General features: G+C 45.7%; 1 protein-coding gene across 1 annotated transcript in view; it reads right to left on the bottom strand.

The window, feature by feature from the left end:
- The window catches only part of zgc:112416 (uncharacterized protein LOC550509 homolog), a 99,521-nt gene that overhangs the window by 31,409 nt on the left and 54,124 nt on the right, over positions 1–13,988 (bottom strand). The window contains exons 7-8 of the mRNA XM_052011903.1: positions 12,311–12,460; positions 2,668–2,782 (exon numbers count right to left, since the gene is read on the bottom strand). Coding sequence (XP_051867863.1) covers positions 2,668–2,782; positions 12,311–12,460 — 265 coding nt within the window. The remainder of the gene's footprint in view (positions 1–2,667; positions 2,783–12,310; positions 12,461–13,988) is intronic.

The raw sequence follows: 13,988 nt of genomic DNA, 5'->3' as shown, positions 1-13,988 counted from the left end.
CATTGACATTTGCAGGAGTACTGGGATGCATGGAGAGCCAAAGCTTAGATAGTTGACAGTTTGAAAGTAGAGCTTAATTAACTTGGAAGAATTATTTTTGGAAGGAAAACAGAAAGAAGTGGTGACACAAGAGACTGCAGATGCTGGAATCTGCAAGAAGTGGGGTTGGAAGTTTCTTGGATATGCCAGAAGTGGGCAGAGATTGAGGCCTTGAAATCTGTTTGCACAACTCCAAACAAAATGGTGCAGTGCAATTGAAATAAAAATGCAAAATGCTGGGTCATTGACCTGAAACAATTACTCTGATTCTCCACAGATGCTGCCTGACCTGCTGAGTATTTCCTGTCCTTTGTTTGTGTTTCAGATTTCTACCATCTGCAGGTATTTGATCTTTGACTGTACAATGGAAAATTGGCTCAACAAGGAATGGGGCAATTTTGTGTCCATTCCAGATTCCCTTGGCACCCACTGGGAAATTCTACCCCTGATTTTTTGACAGGATTTTCAATTCCTGTATCATCCTTTTTCTGTTCGCAGTGAGACTTTCAACCTAACTGGTCTGAAAAATAACACTTCATATTCGTGGAGCAAGTAGTTTCACTATCCCTTGAAATCACGCCATGGTTGTGGTCACTAAGATTGGCCTTTTCCTACACCCTCAGATACTACCTCATGTGCCTGGACTGCTTTGACCCTGGAGTTCAAGGGTCACAGTTATTTTCAATTTCCCTGCCTCAGGGTCATTTCAGGCAGTTGCTCCTGATCTCTGCCACATCTCACTGCTGCATTCTGGAGTTTGCCCAAACTCTATACTGAAGGACAGAGGCTTCATTTACTCTTCCTTCAGACCACAGGAGCAGACAGAGTGGGTACTGGCATTGTCTACTTCCTCAGACTGCAGGAAATCATAGGTTGTGCTCATGTCCTTCCTTAAACCTCCCTAGCAACCTCCTGTGGGAGCACCTGGCAGTAGCCCTGAAGGTCTCCATCCTTCTCCCAGACAAGGAACAAGCCTCCTTTGTGCACTGGCCTTCCCTCTGGCCCTCTGGCAGCACCCTACCATCCTCTTGCCATCATTGTAACATCTATCCATTTAGTCACAACATTTCCTAGTAGTTGGGCAAGTTTTATTTGCTCTGTAGCCCATCTCTTTGAGATGCTGGCTTCAGAGATTGCATCTGCTGTGTTAAACACCAATAGCTGTGAGAATCTGCAACATGTCAATAGGGAACACCTCAATAAAACTGACAATGTGGGTTTCAGTATAGCCTTACAATGCTGTTGTGCACCTCCAATTGAAAATCTAGGTCTTGATGCAACTTCCACAAATAGCATCAGGGTGAGCCTCCGTGCTATATTAACACCATTAAGAGGTACTAATGGAACTTATGGTCTGCCTTGTCTATGAATGGAGTAGGGAGGCCATGGGGGTTAACAAAATTATCCCAGTCACTATGAAAATAGGTTTGGGAAATTTATATGGAGGGATAGGTTCAGGAAAAGCTGTGAAATGAAAGGTGAAGGGACAAGGTTTAAGAATTTTTCTTGGGATATAGGCAAGCAAGCTGAATCAGGCTTATGGTGGTGAACAGAGTATCAAAGCCAAAAGAGCTGGGAGTTTGGAAGTGCAGTTTTACATGATTTTTCTGGGACTGGAGGGCTTGAGCTACAAGGAGAGACTGGATAGGCTGGGACTTTTTCCCTGGAGTATAAGAGGCTGAGGGGTGACCTTATAGAGATTGATAAAATCAAGTGGCATAGACAGAATCTTTGTCCCAGGGTGGGGAAGTCTAAAACCAGAGGGCATAGGTTTAAGGTGAGAGGGGAAAGATTTAAAGCAGATCAGAGGGGCAAGTTTTTCACACAGCAGGTGGTGGGTATATGGCACGAGCTGCCAGAGGAAGTGGTAGAGGCAGGTACAATTACAATGTTTAAAATACATTTAGACAGGTACATGAATAGGAAAGGCTTAGAGGGATATGGGCCAAGCATGGGGAAATGGGACTAGCTCATGTAGACATCTTGGTCGGCATGGACAAGTTGGACCAAAGGGCCTGTTTCCTTGCTGTATCACTCTATGACTCTAAAAGTTATTTGCAAAGCTATATATTAAGAAAGTGTATCTTGGTGTTATGCAATCACATGTAATAAATCTCGCTTTGTACCAAGCTAGCAGTTAACAGTAAGATGGAAAATTTCCATCTGAATTGCGACGTGCAGTGGGATGCAGTGCTATGTACCAAATTCAGAGAGCATTCAATGGTGCATCTTATGATTAGCAAGGAATTTATAGCTGGAGAGCTTGTGAAGCTGAGAGAGTAAATGAAAGCCCCCTCGGAGGGGTAGGAAACTACACTATAAAGTACAACCAGGGCGGACACCCCTTACTCAGTGCTGGAGCAGCCTAGAAGGACATGTGTAACAGGTCCTGTTGTTCATGGCGCAGAACAGATCATCTTGTGAATGCCGTGTTTATGAGCCAGACAATCAGAAAACATACTTTTCGCCATTGGTTTTTCACCAAATTTAATATGGGGTCATTCTTGAATCCAGAAGGTACAATTCACAACGAGACCTCAAATCCTGGCATGAACCCCAGAGATAAACACAAGACAGATGCTTTCTTTAACTGCAAAGTAAATTTTCACATTCTGTAAAATTTCTTACCCTCCTTGATGCTGCCAGACCTGATTGGAGGCAGGGTCTGTGGAGGCGGGATCTGCGTGATGAGTGGCTGTTGCTGCGGCAACTGTTGTATGATTGTTGGCGGATGCTGGGGGTACTGAGGAGAGAGAAGAGGGGAGCAAAAAAAAGGAGTGCACAAGTGGCTAACAATAAGGAGAGGGTGGCAGAACCTGTGAGAAGCGGAAGCAGAAGGCCATTCAGCCCCTTGTGCCTGCTCCAACATTCAATAAAAAGGTGTCTGATCTTTTATCTCAATACCACACCCAAATCCTTTGGTTTTATTAATAGCCAAAGACCTATGGATCTTGGTCTTGGACATGCTCAGGGACTTCACAGTCCTGGCCCCAGATGCCCCAGCCAGAGGAAACACCAACACTGCATCAATCCTGCTCAGCCCCTTAAGAATTCTACATGTTTCAAGGAGATCACCTGTCATTTTCCTAAACCCATGGCAGCACAGGCCCAATCTGCTAAACCTGTTGTTGTGTGACAAACTCACCATCCCAGGGATCAAGCCAGTGAACCATCGATGCACTCCCTCCATCACAAGTATATCCCTCCTTTGATCGTGAGACAAACACCCGTACAAGACATCTGGGTGCAATCTCACCAGTACCCCTATGTAATCATCTCCACGACTATACTCAAATTCTCTTGCACTGAAGGGGGACTTACTGTTTGCCTTCCGAATTGCTTCCTGAATTTGCATGTTAACTTTCAGTGGTTCATGTACAAGGACACCCATGTCCTCCTGAACACACTTAGGTACTTTTAGCACTCTTTTGGAATGGTTGTTCTAGCTTTTAAGTTTATAAGTTGATCGACAAGTTAATAAAATTCTAAACCATTTATTAGCTTTCAGTGGAATTAAGCCTACATTACCAACGATCTTGAGTTAACTGTGATAACCTACAAGAGTTTCATAGATTAATGAGAACATGTATGGTGTAAGGCCAAAGAATTCATTGTGTCACACTCCCCAAAATCAAGGGTATGGGCTTGCCAACCTTTGTTGATAGGGTGGTAAAGAAGGCATACCGTATGCTTGCCTTCATTGGCCGGGGCATTGAGTACAAGAGTCAGGAATTTATGTTGCAGCTGTGTAAAACTTTGGCTGGGCTGCACTTGGAGTACTGTGTGCAGTTCTGGTTACCCCATCACAGGAAGGATGTGGAGGATTTGCAGAAGAGGTTTACCAGGAAACTTCATGGATTAGAGGGTATGAGCTGTAAGTAGAGGTTGGACAAATCAATTGTTTCCTCTGGAGCAGCTGAGGCTGAGGGGAGACCTGATAGGAGTTTATAACATGATGAGAGGCAAACATAGGATAGACAGTTAGAATCTTTTTCCCAGGGTAGAAATGTCAAGTACTAGAGGACATGTGTTTTAGGTGAGAGGGGGAAAGTTTAAAAGAGATGTGTGGGGCAAGTTTTTTTTACACAGAGAGCAATGGGTGCCTGGAACAGGCTGCCAGTGGGAGTGGTGGAGGCAGATACTATTGTGGCAGTTAAACGGCTGGTAGACAAACACATGAATATGCAGGAAATGGTGGGATATGGATCATGTACAGACAGTAGAGAATCAGCTTAATTCAGCATCGTGTTCAGTGCAGACACTGTAGGCTAAAGAGCCTGTTCCTGTGCTGTACTGTTCCATGTTCTATGTTTTTTATTTTTTGCTTTAAACAGACTGGCTGAAAATCTGCACATTTCAAAACATTATCCCATCCAGTCAGCTAGTCTTTACCCTAAGCAATAATAACTCCTCGGTTGAATTGCCAATCAGATCGTTCAGCTCGAGCAAGTCCAGGTGAGCCATCCCTACCATCCCAACCAACTAGCAGGTCTAGACTTCTGATCCCTCACACAGATGACAAAAGCTATAAAAGTTAATCCAAGAAGTAGCCACTTCCTGACAATGACGAAACACAGTGTAAACTATACCTAATTTGTGTCAGATATTGGGCAACTTGCATTTTCTATATTTTAACTTCAAACAGGCCTATCAGATCTACAAGGTCCTGTGGAAAAAGTGGTAATATTCAGCCTCAACCTGCCAATCCTTCATGGAGCATGGAAAGCCTGGTAACATGCATTTGCCTTTGTTCAAGAAGGGAAATGGGGATAATCCAGGTAGTGAGCCTCACGCCAGTGGTAGGGTAGCTATTGGAGAGGATACTCAGGGATAGGATTTACCCACATTTGGAAAGGTATGGCCTGCTTAGGGACAGACAGCATGGCTTTGTGTGGGGCAGGTCATGTCTTACAAACTTGATTGAGTTTTCTGAGGAAGTGACAAAGGAGCTTGATGAGGGGAAGGCAGAGGATGTTATCAACATGGACTTCAGTAAGGCATTTGACAAGGTCCCTCATGGTAGGTTGATTCAGAAGATAAAGATGCATGGGATCCAGGGTAAATTGCAAGTTTGGATTCGGAACTGGCTTGCCCCAGAGAAGACAGAGTAGGGGTGGAAGGCTGTTAATCTGGCTGGAGGTCCGTGAACAGTGGTGTCCCGCAAGGATCAGTGCTGGGACCTCTGTTGTTTGTGATATAGAAACATAGAAACATAGAAAAACTACAGCACAATTCAGGCCCTTCAGCCTACAAAGCTGTGCCAAACATGTCCCTACCCTAGAAATTACTAGGCTTACTCATAGCCCTCTATTTTTCTCAGCTCCATGTACCTCTCCAACAGTCTCTTAAAAGACCCTATCGTATCTGCCTCCACCACCGTTGCCGGCAGCCCATTCCACACACTCACCACTCTCTGAGTAAAAAAATTACCCCTGACATCTCCTCTATACCTACTCCCCAGCACCTTAAACCTATGTCCTCTTGTGGCCACAATTTCAGCCCTGGGGAAAAGCCTCTGACTATCCACCCGATCAATACCTCTCATCATCTTATATACCTCTATCAGGTCTCCCCTCATCCTCTGTCGCTCCAAAGAGAAAAGGCCGAGTTCCCTCAACCTGCTTTCATAAGGTATGCTCCGCATTCCAGGCAGCATCCTTGTAAATCTCCTCTGCACCCTTTCTATGGCTTCCACATCCTTCCTGTAGTGAGGTGACCAGAACTGAGCACAATACTCCAAGTGGGGTCTGACCAGGGACCTATATAGCTGCAACAATACCTCTCGGCTCCGAAATTCAATTCCCCGATTGATGGAGGACAATACACCATATGCCTTCTTAACCACAGAGTCAACCTGCGCAGCTGCTTTGAGCGTCCTATGGACTCGGACCCCAAGATCCCTCTGATCCTCCACACTGCCAAGAGTCCTACCATTAAGACTATATTCTGCCATCAATATTTGACCTACCAAAATGAACCACTTCACACTTATCTGGGTTGAACTGCATCTGCCACTTCTCAGCCCAACTCTGCATCCTATCTATGTCCCTTTGTAACCTCTGACAGCCCTCCAAACTATCCACAACACCCCCAACCTTTGTGTCATCAGCAAACATACTAACCCACCCCTCCACTTCCTCATCCAGGTCGTTTATAAAAATCACAAAGAGCAAGGGTCCCAGTACAGATCACTGAGGTACACCACTGGTCACCGACCTCCACGCAGAATACGACCCTTCAACAACCACTCTTTGCCTTCTGTGGGCCAGCCAGTTCTGAATCCACACTGCAATGCCCCCTTGGATCCCATGCCTCCTTAATTTCTCAATAAACCTTGCATGGGGTACCTTATCAAACGCTTTGCTGAAATCCATATACACTACATCTACTGCTCTCCCTTCATCGATGTGTTTAGTCACATCCTCAAAAAATTCAATCAGGCTCGTAAGGCAGGACCTGCCCTTAACAAAGCCATGCTGACTATTCCTAATCATATTATACCTCTCCAAATGTTCATAAATCCTGCCTCTCAGGATCTTCTCCATCAGTTTACCAACCACTGAGGTGAGACTCACTGGTCTATAATTCCCTGGGCTATCTCTACTCCCTTTCTTGAATAAGGGAACAACATCCGCAACCCTCCAATCTTCCAGAACCTCTCCTGTCTCCATTAACGATGCAAAGATCATTGTCAGAGGCTCCGCAGTCTCTTCCCTTGCCTCCCATAGCAGCCTGGGGTACATCTCATCCGGTCCCGCCGACTTATCCAACTTGATGCTTTCCAAAAGTTTCAGCACCTCCTCTTTCCTAATATCTGCATGCTCAAGCTTTTCAGCCCACTGCAAGTCCCCACTACAATCCCCCAGATCTTTTTCCGTAGTGAATACTGACGTAAAGTATTCATTAAGTACCTCCGCCATTTCTTCGGATCCATACACACTTTCCCACTACTGCACTTGATAGGCCCTATTCTTTCGCATCTTATCCTCTTGCTCTTCACATACCTGTAGAATGCCTTGGGGTTTTCCTTAATCCTGCCGGCCAAGGACTTCTCATGCCCCCTTCTGGCTCTCCTAATCTCTTCTTAAGCTCCTTCCTATTAGCCTTATACTCTTCCAGATCTCTAACATTACCTAGCTCTCTGTACCTTTTGTAAGCTTTTCTTTTCCTTTTGACTAAATTTATTATAGCCTTTGTACACCACGGTTCCTGTATCCTCTCGTGACTCCCCTGTCTCATCGGAACATGCCTATGCAGAACTCCACACTAATATCCCCTGAATATTTGCCACATTTCTTCCGTACTTTTCCCTGAGAACATCTGTTCCCAATCTAATCTTTCAATTTCCTGCCTGAGCCTCATAATCCCCTTTACTCCAAGTAAACGCCTTTTCTGTCTGTTCCTATCTCTCTCCAGTGCTAACGTAAAGGAGATAGAATTATGATCACTATCATCAAAATGTTCACCCACTGAGAGATCTGACACCTGACCAGGTTCATTTCCCAATACCAAATCAAGCACAGCCTCTCCTCTTGTAGGCCTATCTACATATTGTGTCAAGTATCCTTCCTGAACACACTTAACAAACTCCTCCCCATCTAAACCCCTCACTGTCTGGAGATGCCAATCGATGTTTGGGAGATTAAAATCCCCCATCACAACAACTCTGTTATCCTCACACCTTTCTAGGATCTGCTTCCCTATCTGCTCCTCAATATCCCTGTTACTATTGGGCGGCCTATAAAAAACACCCAGTAAAGTTATCGACCCCTTCCTGTTCCTAACCTCCACCCACAGAGACTCCGTAGACAGTCCCTCCACGACATCCACCTTTTCCACAGCCGTGACACTATCTCTGATCAACAGTGCCACTCCCCCACCTCTTTTACCCCCCTCCCTGTCCTTCCTGAAACATCTAAAACCCGGCACTTGAAGCAACCATTCCAGTCCCTGAGCCATCCAAGTCTCCGTAATGGCCACCACATCATAGCTCCAAGTATTGACCCAAGCTCTAAGCTCATCTGCCTTGTTCACAATACTCCTTGAGTTAAAATAGACACATCGCAAACCTGTCTGAGCACGTCCCTTCTCTATCACCTGCCTATCGTACCTACTACTAGCTTTCTCTATTTGAGAGCCAAACACCTCTTCCCCAGTCTCTCCAGTTCGGATCCCACCCCTCAACAATTCTAATTTAAACCCTCCCCAGTAGCCTTAGCGAACCTCCCCGCCAGGATATTGGTCCCCCTGGGATTCAAGTGCAACCCGTCCTCTTTGAACAGGTCATACCTGCCCCAAAAGAGGCCCCAACGATCCAGAGATCTGAATCCCTGCTCCTTACTCCAATCCCTCAGCCATGCCTTCAACCTCCTCCTCATTCTGTTCCTATACCCACTGTCACTTAGTATAGGCAGTAAACCGGAAACCTTTGAGGTGCTGCTTCTCAACTTCCTTCCTAATTCTCTATAGTCTTTTTTCAGGACTTCATTCCTTTCCCTACCTATGTCGTTGGTACCAATATGTACCACGACCTCTGGCTGTTCTCCCTCCCCCTTCAGGATACCTTGGACGCGATCTGAAACATCCCGGACCCTGGCACCTGAGAGGCAAACTACATCCACAGAATCGCTTGTCTGCCCACCTAACTATAGAGTCCCCCATCACTAGTACCCTCCTCTCTCCTTTCCTACCCTCCTGAGCCACAGGGCCAGACTCTGTGCCAGAGACACTGCCACTGTTGCTTCCTCCAGGTAGGCTGTCTCCCACAACAACACTCAAGCTGGAGTACTTATTGTCAAGGGGTACAGCCACAGGGGTACTCTCTAGTACCTGACTCTCCCCCTTCCCCTTCCCCTTCCCCATCCTGACTGTGACCCACTTGCCTGACTCCAGTGGCCCCGGTGTGACCACCTACCTATAACTCCTTTCTATCACCTCCTCGTTCTCCCTGACCAGACACAGGTCATCGAGCTGCATCTCCAGTTCCCTAACACGGTCCCTCAGGAGCTGCAGCTCGACACACCGGGTGTATATGTAGCCCTCCCAAAGGCAGGGAGACTCCGGGAACTCCCACATCTGACACCGGGTACAGGATACCGCACTCATACCCTTTCCTTTCCTCAAGTCACCTACCTTTCTTCTCCCCTTTACGCTGAAGCCCCTTGAGCCAAAGCCCAAAACACTCTGCTCCCTCTCACTCCGCTGCCCGCTCTGACACTGCCCACTGGATATGGCAGACCGCGCCTGCGCAGTCCAGCCCCCACTCCTCCCGATTAAAACTTATGAAACACTTAAGACAGAACCTTATAAAAATCTAACCCTAATAATAACAACCCTATTAAAAACTAACCCTTATAATTAAAACCCTATTAAAAAAGATAAAAAAGAAAAACTTATCTGCTCCGAAGTCTTCCGAAGCGGAACCCACGAAGCCTCCGAAGTTTTTTTTCTCTCCCCACTTTCTCATATATATGAATATATATCATTCATATATATGAATGATTTGGATGAAAATGTAGATGGGTAGATTAGCAAATTTGCAGATGACACAGAGATTGGTGGAGCTGTGGACAGTGTAAAGGACTATCAAAGAATACAGCTGAATATAGATCAGATACAGATATGAGCAGAGAAGTGGCAGATGGAGTTTAATCCGGCCAAGTGTGAGGTGTTGCACTTTGGGAGGTCAAATGTAAGGAGAAAGTATACAGTTAAAGGTAGGCCCCTTAACAGCATTGAGGTACAAAGGGATCTTGGGGTCCAGGTCCATGGTTCACTGAAAGTGGTTGCACAGGTGAATAAGGTGGTAAAGAAGGTGTATGGAATGCTTGCCTTCATTGGTAGGGGTGTTGAGTACAAGAGTAAGGAAGTCATTCTGCATCTATAGAAAACTTTAGGCAGACCACACTTGGAGTATTGTGTGCAGTTCTGGTCACCCCATTATAGGAAGGATATGGAGACTGTGGAGAGGGTGCAGAAGAGGTTCACCAGGATGCTGCCTGGATTAGAGGGCATGAGCTATAAGGACAGGTTGAACAAACTTCGGTTGTTCTCCTTAGAGTGTCGGAAGCTGAGGGGAGACCTGGTAGAGGTTTTTAAAATTATGAGAGGCACAGATAGGGGAGACAGTCAGAATCTGTTCCCCAAGGTAGAAATGTCAAACACCAGAGGACTTGCTTTTAAGATTAGAGAGGGAAAGTTTAAAGGCAATGTGAGGGACAAGTTTTTTATACAAGAGTGGTAGGTGCCTGGAATGGGTTACCAGAGGTAGAAGTGGAATCAGGCAGCTTGGTGCAGCTTAAGAGGCTTTTAGATAGACACATAAATATGAAGGGAATGGAGGGATATGGATGATACACAGGAGGAGGACATTTAGTATAAATCATCATCAAGAACAGCACAACATCGTGGGCCGAATGGCTTGTCCATTGCTGTTCTGTTCTATGCTCTATGGTCTATGAAAGGACCTGACAGAGGCACAAACAGTGCACCATTCACAGTAGGAAGGAAAGTCTACTTTTAAAACCAATGGGCCCTGGAATCAGACTGGCATTTCCCAAGCCTTACTTATGTGCAAGCAGAGGTGAAAGTCAGCCAGTACAATCACCCAGTGAAGAAGTGATCAATGCAATCAGCACGGATGGGTTAAACTGGTAGCGTTAGCAATAAAACTGCACGGGTAAGAAAGTTAAGTTTCCTTCAGTCCTGCAGCCAGCAGATTCTCATCCCATCTGCTAAAGCTGATCCCATATTCCTTTTTAACTCACCATACCATCCACAGGGTGGAAACCGGATTGTTTGAGGGTAGCCAAACAAATTTTTCAGCAGTTTGTAACTTTCACACTTCCAGCATGTGGTTCAATAGCAGTGCACCCAACATAGAACACAGAACAGTACAGCACAGGAACAGGCCCTTCAGCCCACAATGTTGTGCTAATGGCACCTAATCCCTTCTGTCTGCACATGCCCCATATCCCTCCATTCTCTGCACTCTCAAGTACCTATCTAAGAGCCTCTTAAACGCCCCTGTCGTAATTGCATTCACCACCAGCCCTGGCAGCACATTCCAGGCACCCACCACCCTCTGTGTAAAAAACAAATTTGCCCCGTACATCTCCTTTGAACTTACCCCCTCTCACCTTAAATGCATGCCCTCTAGTATTAGACATTTCAACCCTGGGAAAATGACACCGGCTGTCTGCTCTGTCTATGCCTTTTATAACTTCTATCCTGTCTCCCCTCAGCCTCTGCCGGTCCAGAGAAAATTAACCCCAGTTTGCCCAACCTCTCATCAGTCAGGGCACTGAGTATAGTAATTGGGACATTATGTTGCAGTTGTATAAGTCGTTGGTGAGGCCACACTTGGAATATTGTGCACAGTTTTAGTCATCCTGTTATAGAAAAGAGTTCAGAAAAGATTTACAATGATGTTGCCAGGACTAGAGGGCCTGAGTTATAGGGAGAGGTTGGCCAGGCTAGGTCTTTATTTCTTGGAGCGTAGGAGAATGAGAGGTGATCTTATGGAGGTTTATAAAATTATGAGGCCATAGATAAGGTGGATGGTAGCAGTCTTCTCCCCGGGGCAGGGGAGTCCAAAACTAGGGGGCATAGATATAGGGTGAGAGGGGAAAAATTTGAAAGGGACCTGAGGAGCAACTTTTTCACATGGAGGGTGGTGAGTATGTGGAATGAACTACTAGAGGAGGTGGTTGAGGCAGATACAATAGTATCATTTAAGAAGGAGTTGGATAGGTTCATGGTGGGGTGGGGTTTTGAGGGATATGGGCCGAATGCAGGAAATTGGGACCATGGGCACCATGGTTGGCATAGACTCGTAGGGCTGTGCTGTATTAGTCTATGGCTCTCCGACTCTCCTTGCTGCACATGCCCTCCAATCCAGGCAGCATCCTGGTAAACCTCTTCTGCATCCTCTCCAAAGCCTCCAAATCCTTCCTGTAATGGGGCGACCAGAATTGAATGCCCAGATGTGGCCCAACCAGAGTTTTATGAAGCTGCAACATAACTTCCTGACTCTTGAACTCAGTGCCTTGACTAATAAAGGCAAGTATGCCATTATGCCTTCTTTACCACCCTATCAACCTGTGCAACCACTTTCAGGGAGCTATGGAATTGGACCCCAAGATCCCTCTGTACATCAAAAGATTAATTACTTTATAGATAAAGGGTATTCCTTACAGCTAATTCTTATCTTCTTTACTGAATTTCTGTTAATGAAAACAGCCCCACTTGAATCCTGTGTCTTGAGTCTTACCGAGTGTTGGATAATCCGAGGCTGCTCTGGTGGGGGTTGGTGGTAGACGTGAATCGGTGGTGCCTGCTGAATGGGTTCCAGGTGACGGTATCGTCTCCTGGTCCCTCCCCATGTGTGGGGCCTGGAGCACTCATCCAGCATGTGCTGTTCCTGAAAAATAACTTTGGATTATCACAGTTGGTCGAGCCTGTTCGGTGTGATTCAGCCCTCCTTCAGTCTCTGCTTCTCACCATTCTACAGAGCAGTGCTTTCAACAGGTCTCCATGTGCGGGAATGCGGAGGTCAGTGAACGGAATTATTGCTGCTGTGAATCCGAGTGTTCTCAGTGTACTGTGGTTGCTAAGCACAGTCCAGAATCCTAAAACAATAGTTTTCCTTCCTTGGCCAACAAACAAACATTGCCCTCAGAACTTCGTGCAGCATGAAATGTCCCTGCAGCTCGCAGGGCTGTTGGTAACATAGCCCAGCGATTAGAGCCTGAAAGGATTAAGAGTTCTCTTTTTGTTTTCTTTCTTTTCTTTCTCCAACTTGAATGAGCTGCTTTCAAGCCATGGAGCAGCGGGAACAGGTTCAACAGCAATTTTGTAAAGGCAATTGGATACAGAGAAAATATTTCATTGAAACCTAACGCATACTGAAAGGCCTGGATAGAGTGGACGTGGAGAGGATGTTTCCATTGGTAGGAGAGTCTAGGATCCGAGGGCACAGCCTCAGAATAAAGGGACGTCCCTTTAAAAGGGAGATGAGGAGGAATTTCTTCAGCCAGAGGGTGGTGAATCTGTGGAATTTGTTGCCACAGAGGGCTGTGGGGCCAAATCATTGGATGTACTTAAGGCAGTGATTGATAAGTTCTCAATTGGTAAGGGGGTTAAGGGTTATGGGGAGAAGGCAGGAGAATGGGGTTGAAAAAAAATCAGCCATGATTGAATGGGGGTGCAGACTCGATGGGCTGAATGGCCTATTTCTGCTCCTACATCTTATTTATAGGCATATAGAGAAAGAGCAAGGAAAGCTCTGTCAAAGAATTGGTATAGGCATGGAAAGGTAAATGTTCTCTTCCTTATTTTATTAATTGTTCTGGGCTGTGGAAGATTCCCTAACTCAAGACAGAATTGGTGTAAAAGTAGAACATCCCTACGCCTGCCGCTCAGCCATTCACTCAACCAAATGAGACAATTGCTGAGCCCTGATTTAATAAGGGTATTGAGAAAATCTGACTATATTATACCCATTGGCTTTTGTGCTATTTTTATTTCTACACTGCATAGTTCCTCTGTAGCAAAACCTTTATATCTGACTTTATTCCCCCTTTCTTTTTCCTGAAAAGACAGAAGAATAATCATGGTGTTGGGACCACAATAGCAACACCCACACCACAGCCCCAGGAGTCTTTCTGCTGTTAGAACTTAATGCTGTTGCACCTGCCACTGGAAAGAATCATGGCTTTGATGGAAGGGCACAAGAATATGACCTTACTGCTATATCATCCTGCTATTTTCAGTTTATAAACAGGTAAGAATCTGTGACTCTGTGGTGTTTGTGGCAGGTTGGAATGGGACTTATTCGATGGAGGCTGCTGGTACTTGAAGCAACTTCACAGTTGTCAAGTTGTACTGAGGTCCAAGGACAAGCTTCACAAATGGACCTTGGCTTAAAATATTTAGTAAAGAACATCTGG

Source organism: Pristis pectinata, chromosome 1, assembly GCF_009764475.1.
Source record: "Pristis pectinata isolate sPriPec2 chromosome 1, sPriPec2.1.pri, whole genome shotgun sequence".
NCBI lineage: Eukaryota > Metazoa > Chordata > Chondrichthyes > Rhinopristiformes > Pristidae > Pristis > Pristis pectinata.
Note: the sequence above shows the minus strand (reverse complement) of the source record. Positions and strands in the feature narration are given on the sequence as shown.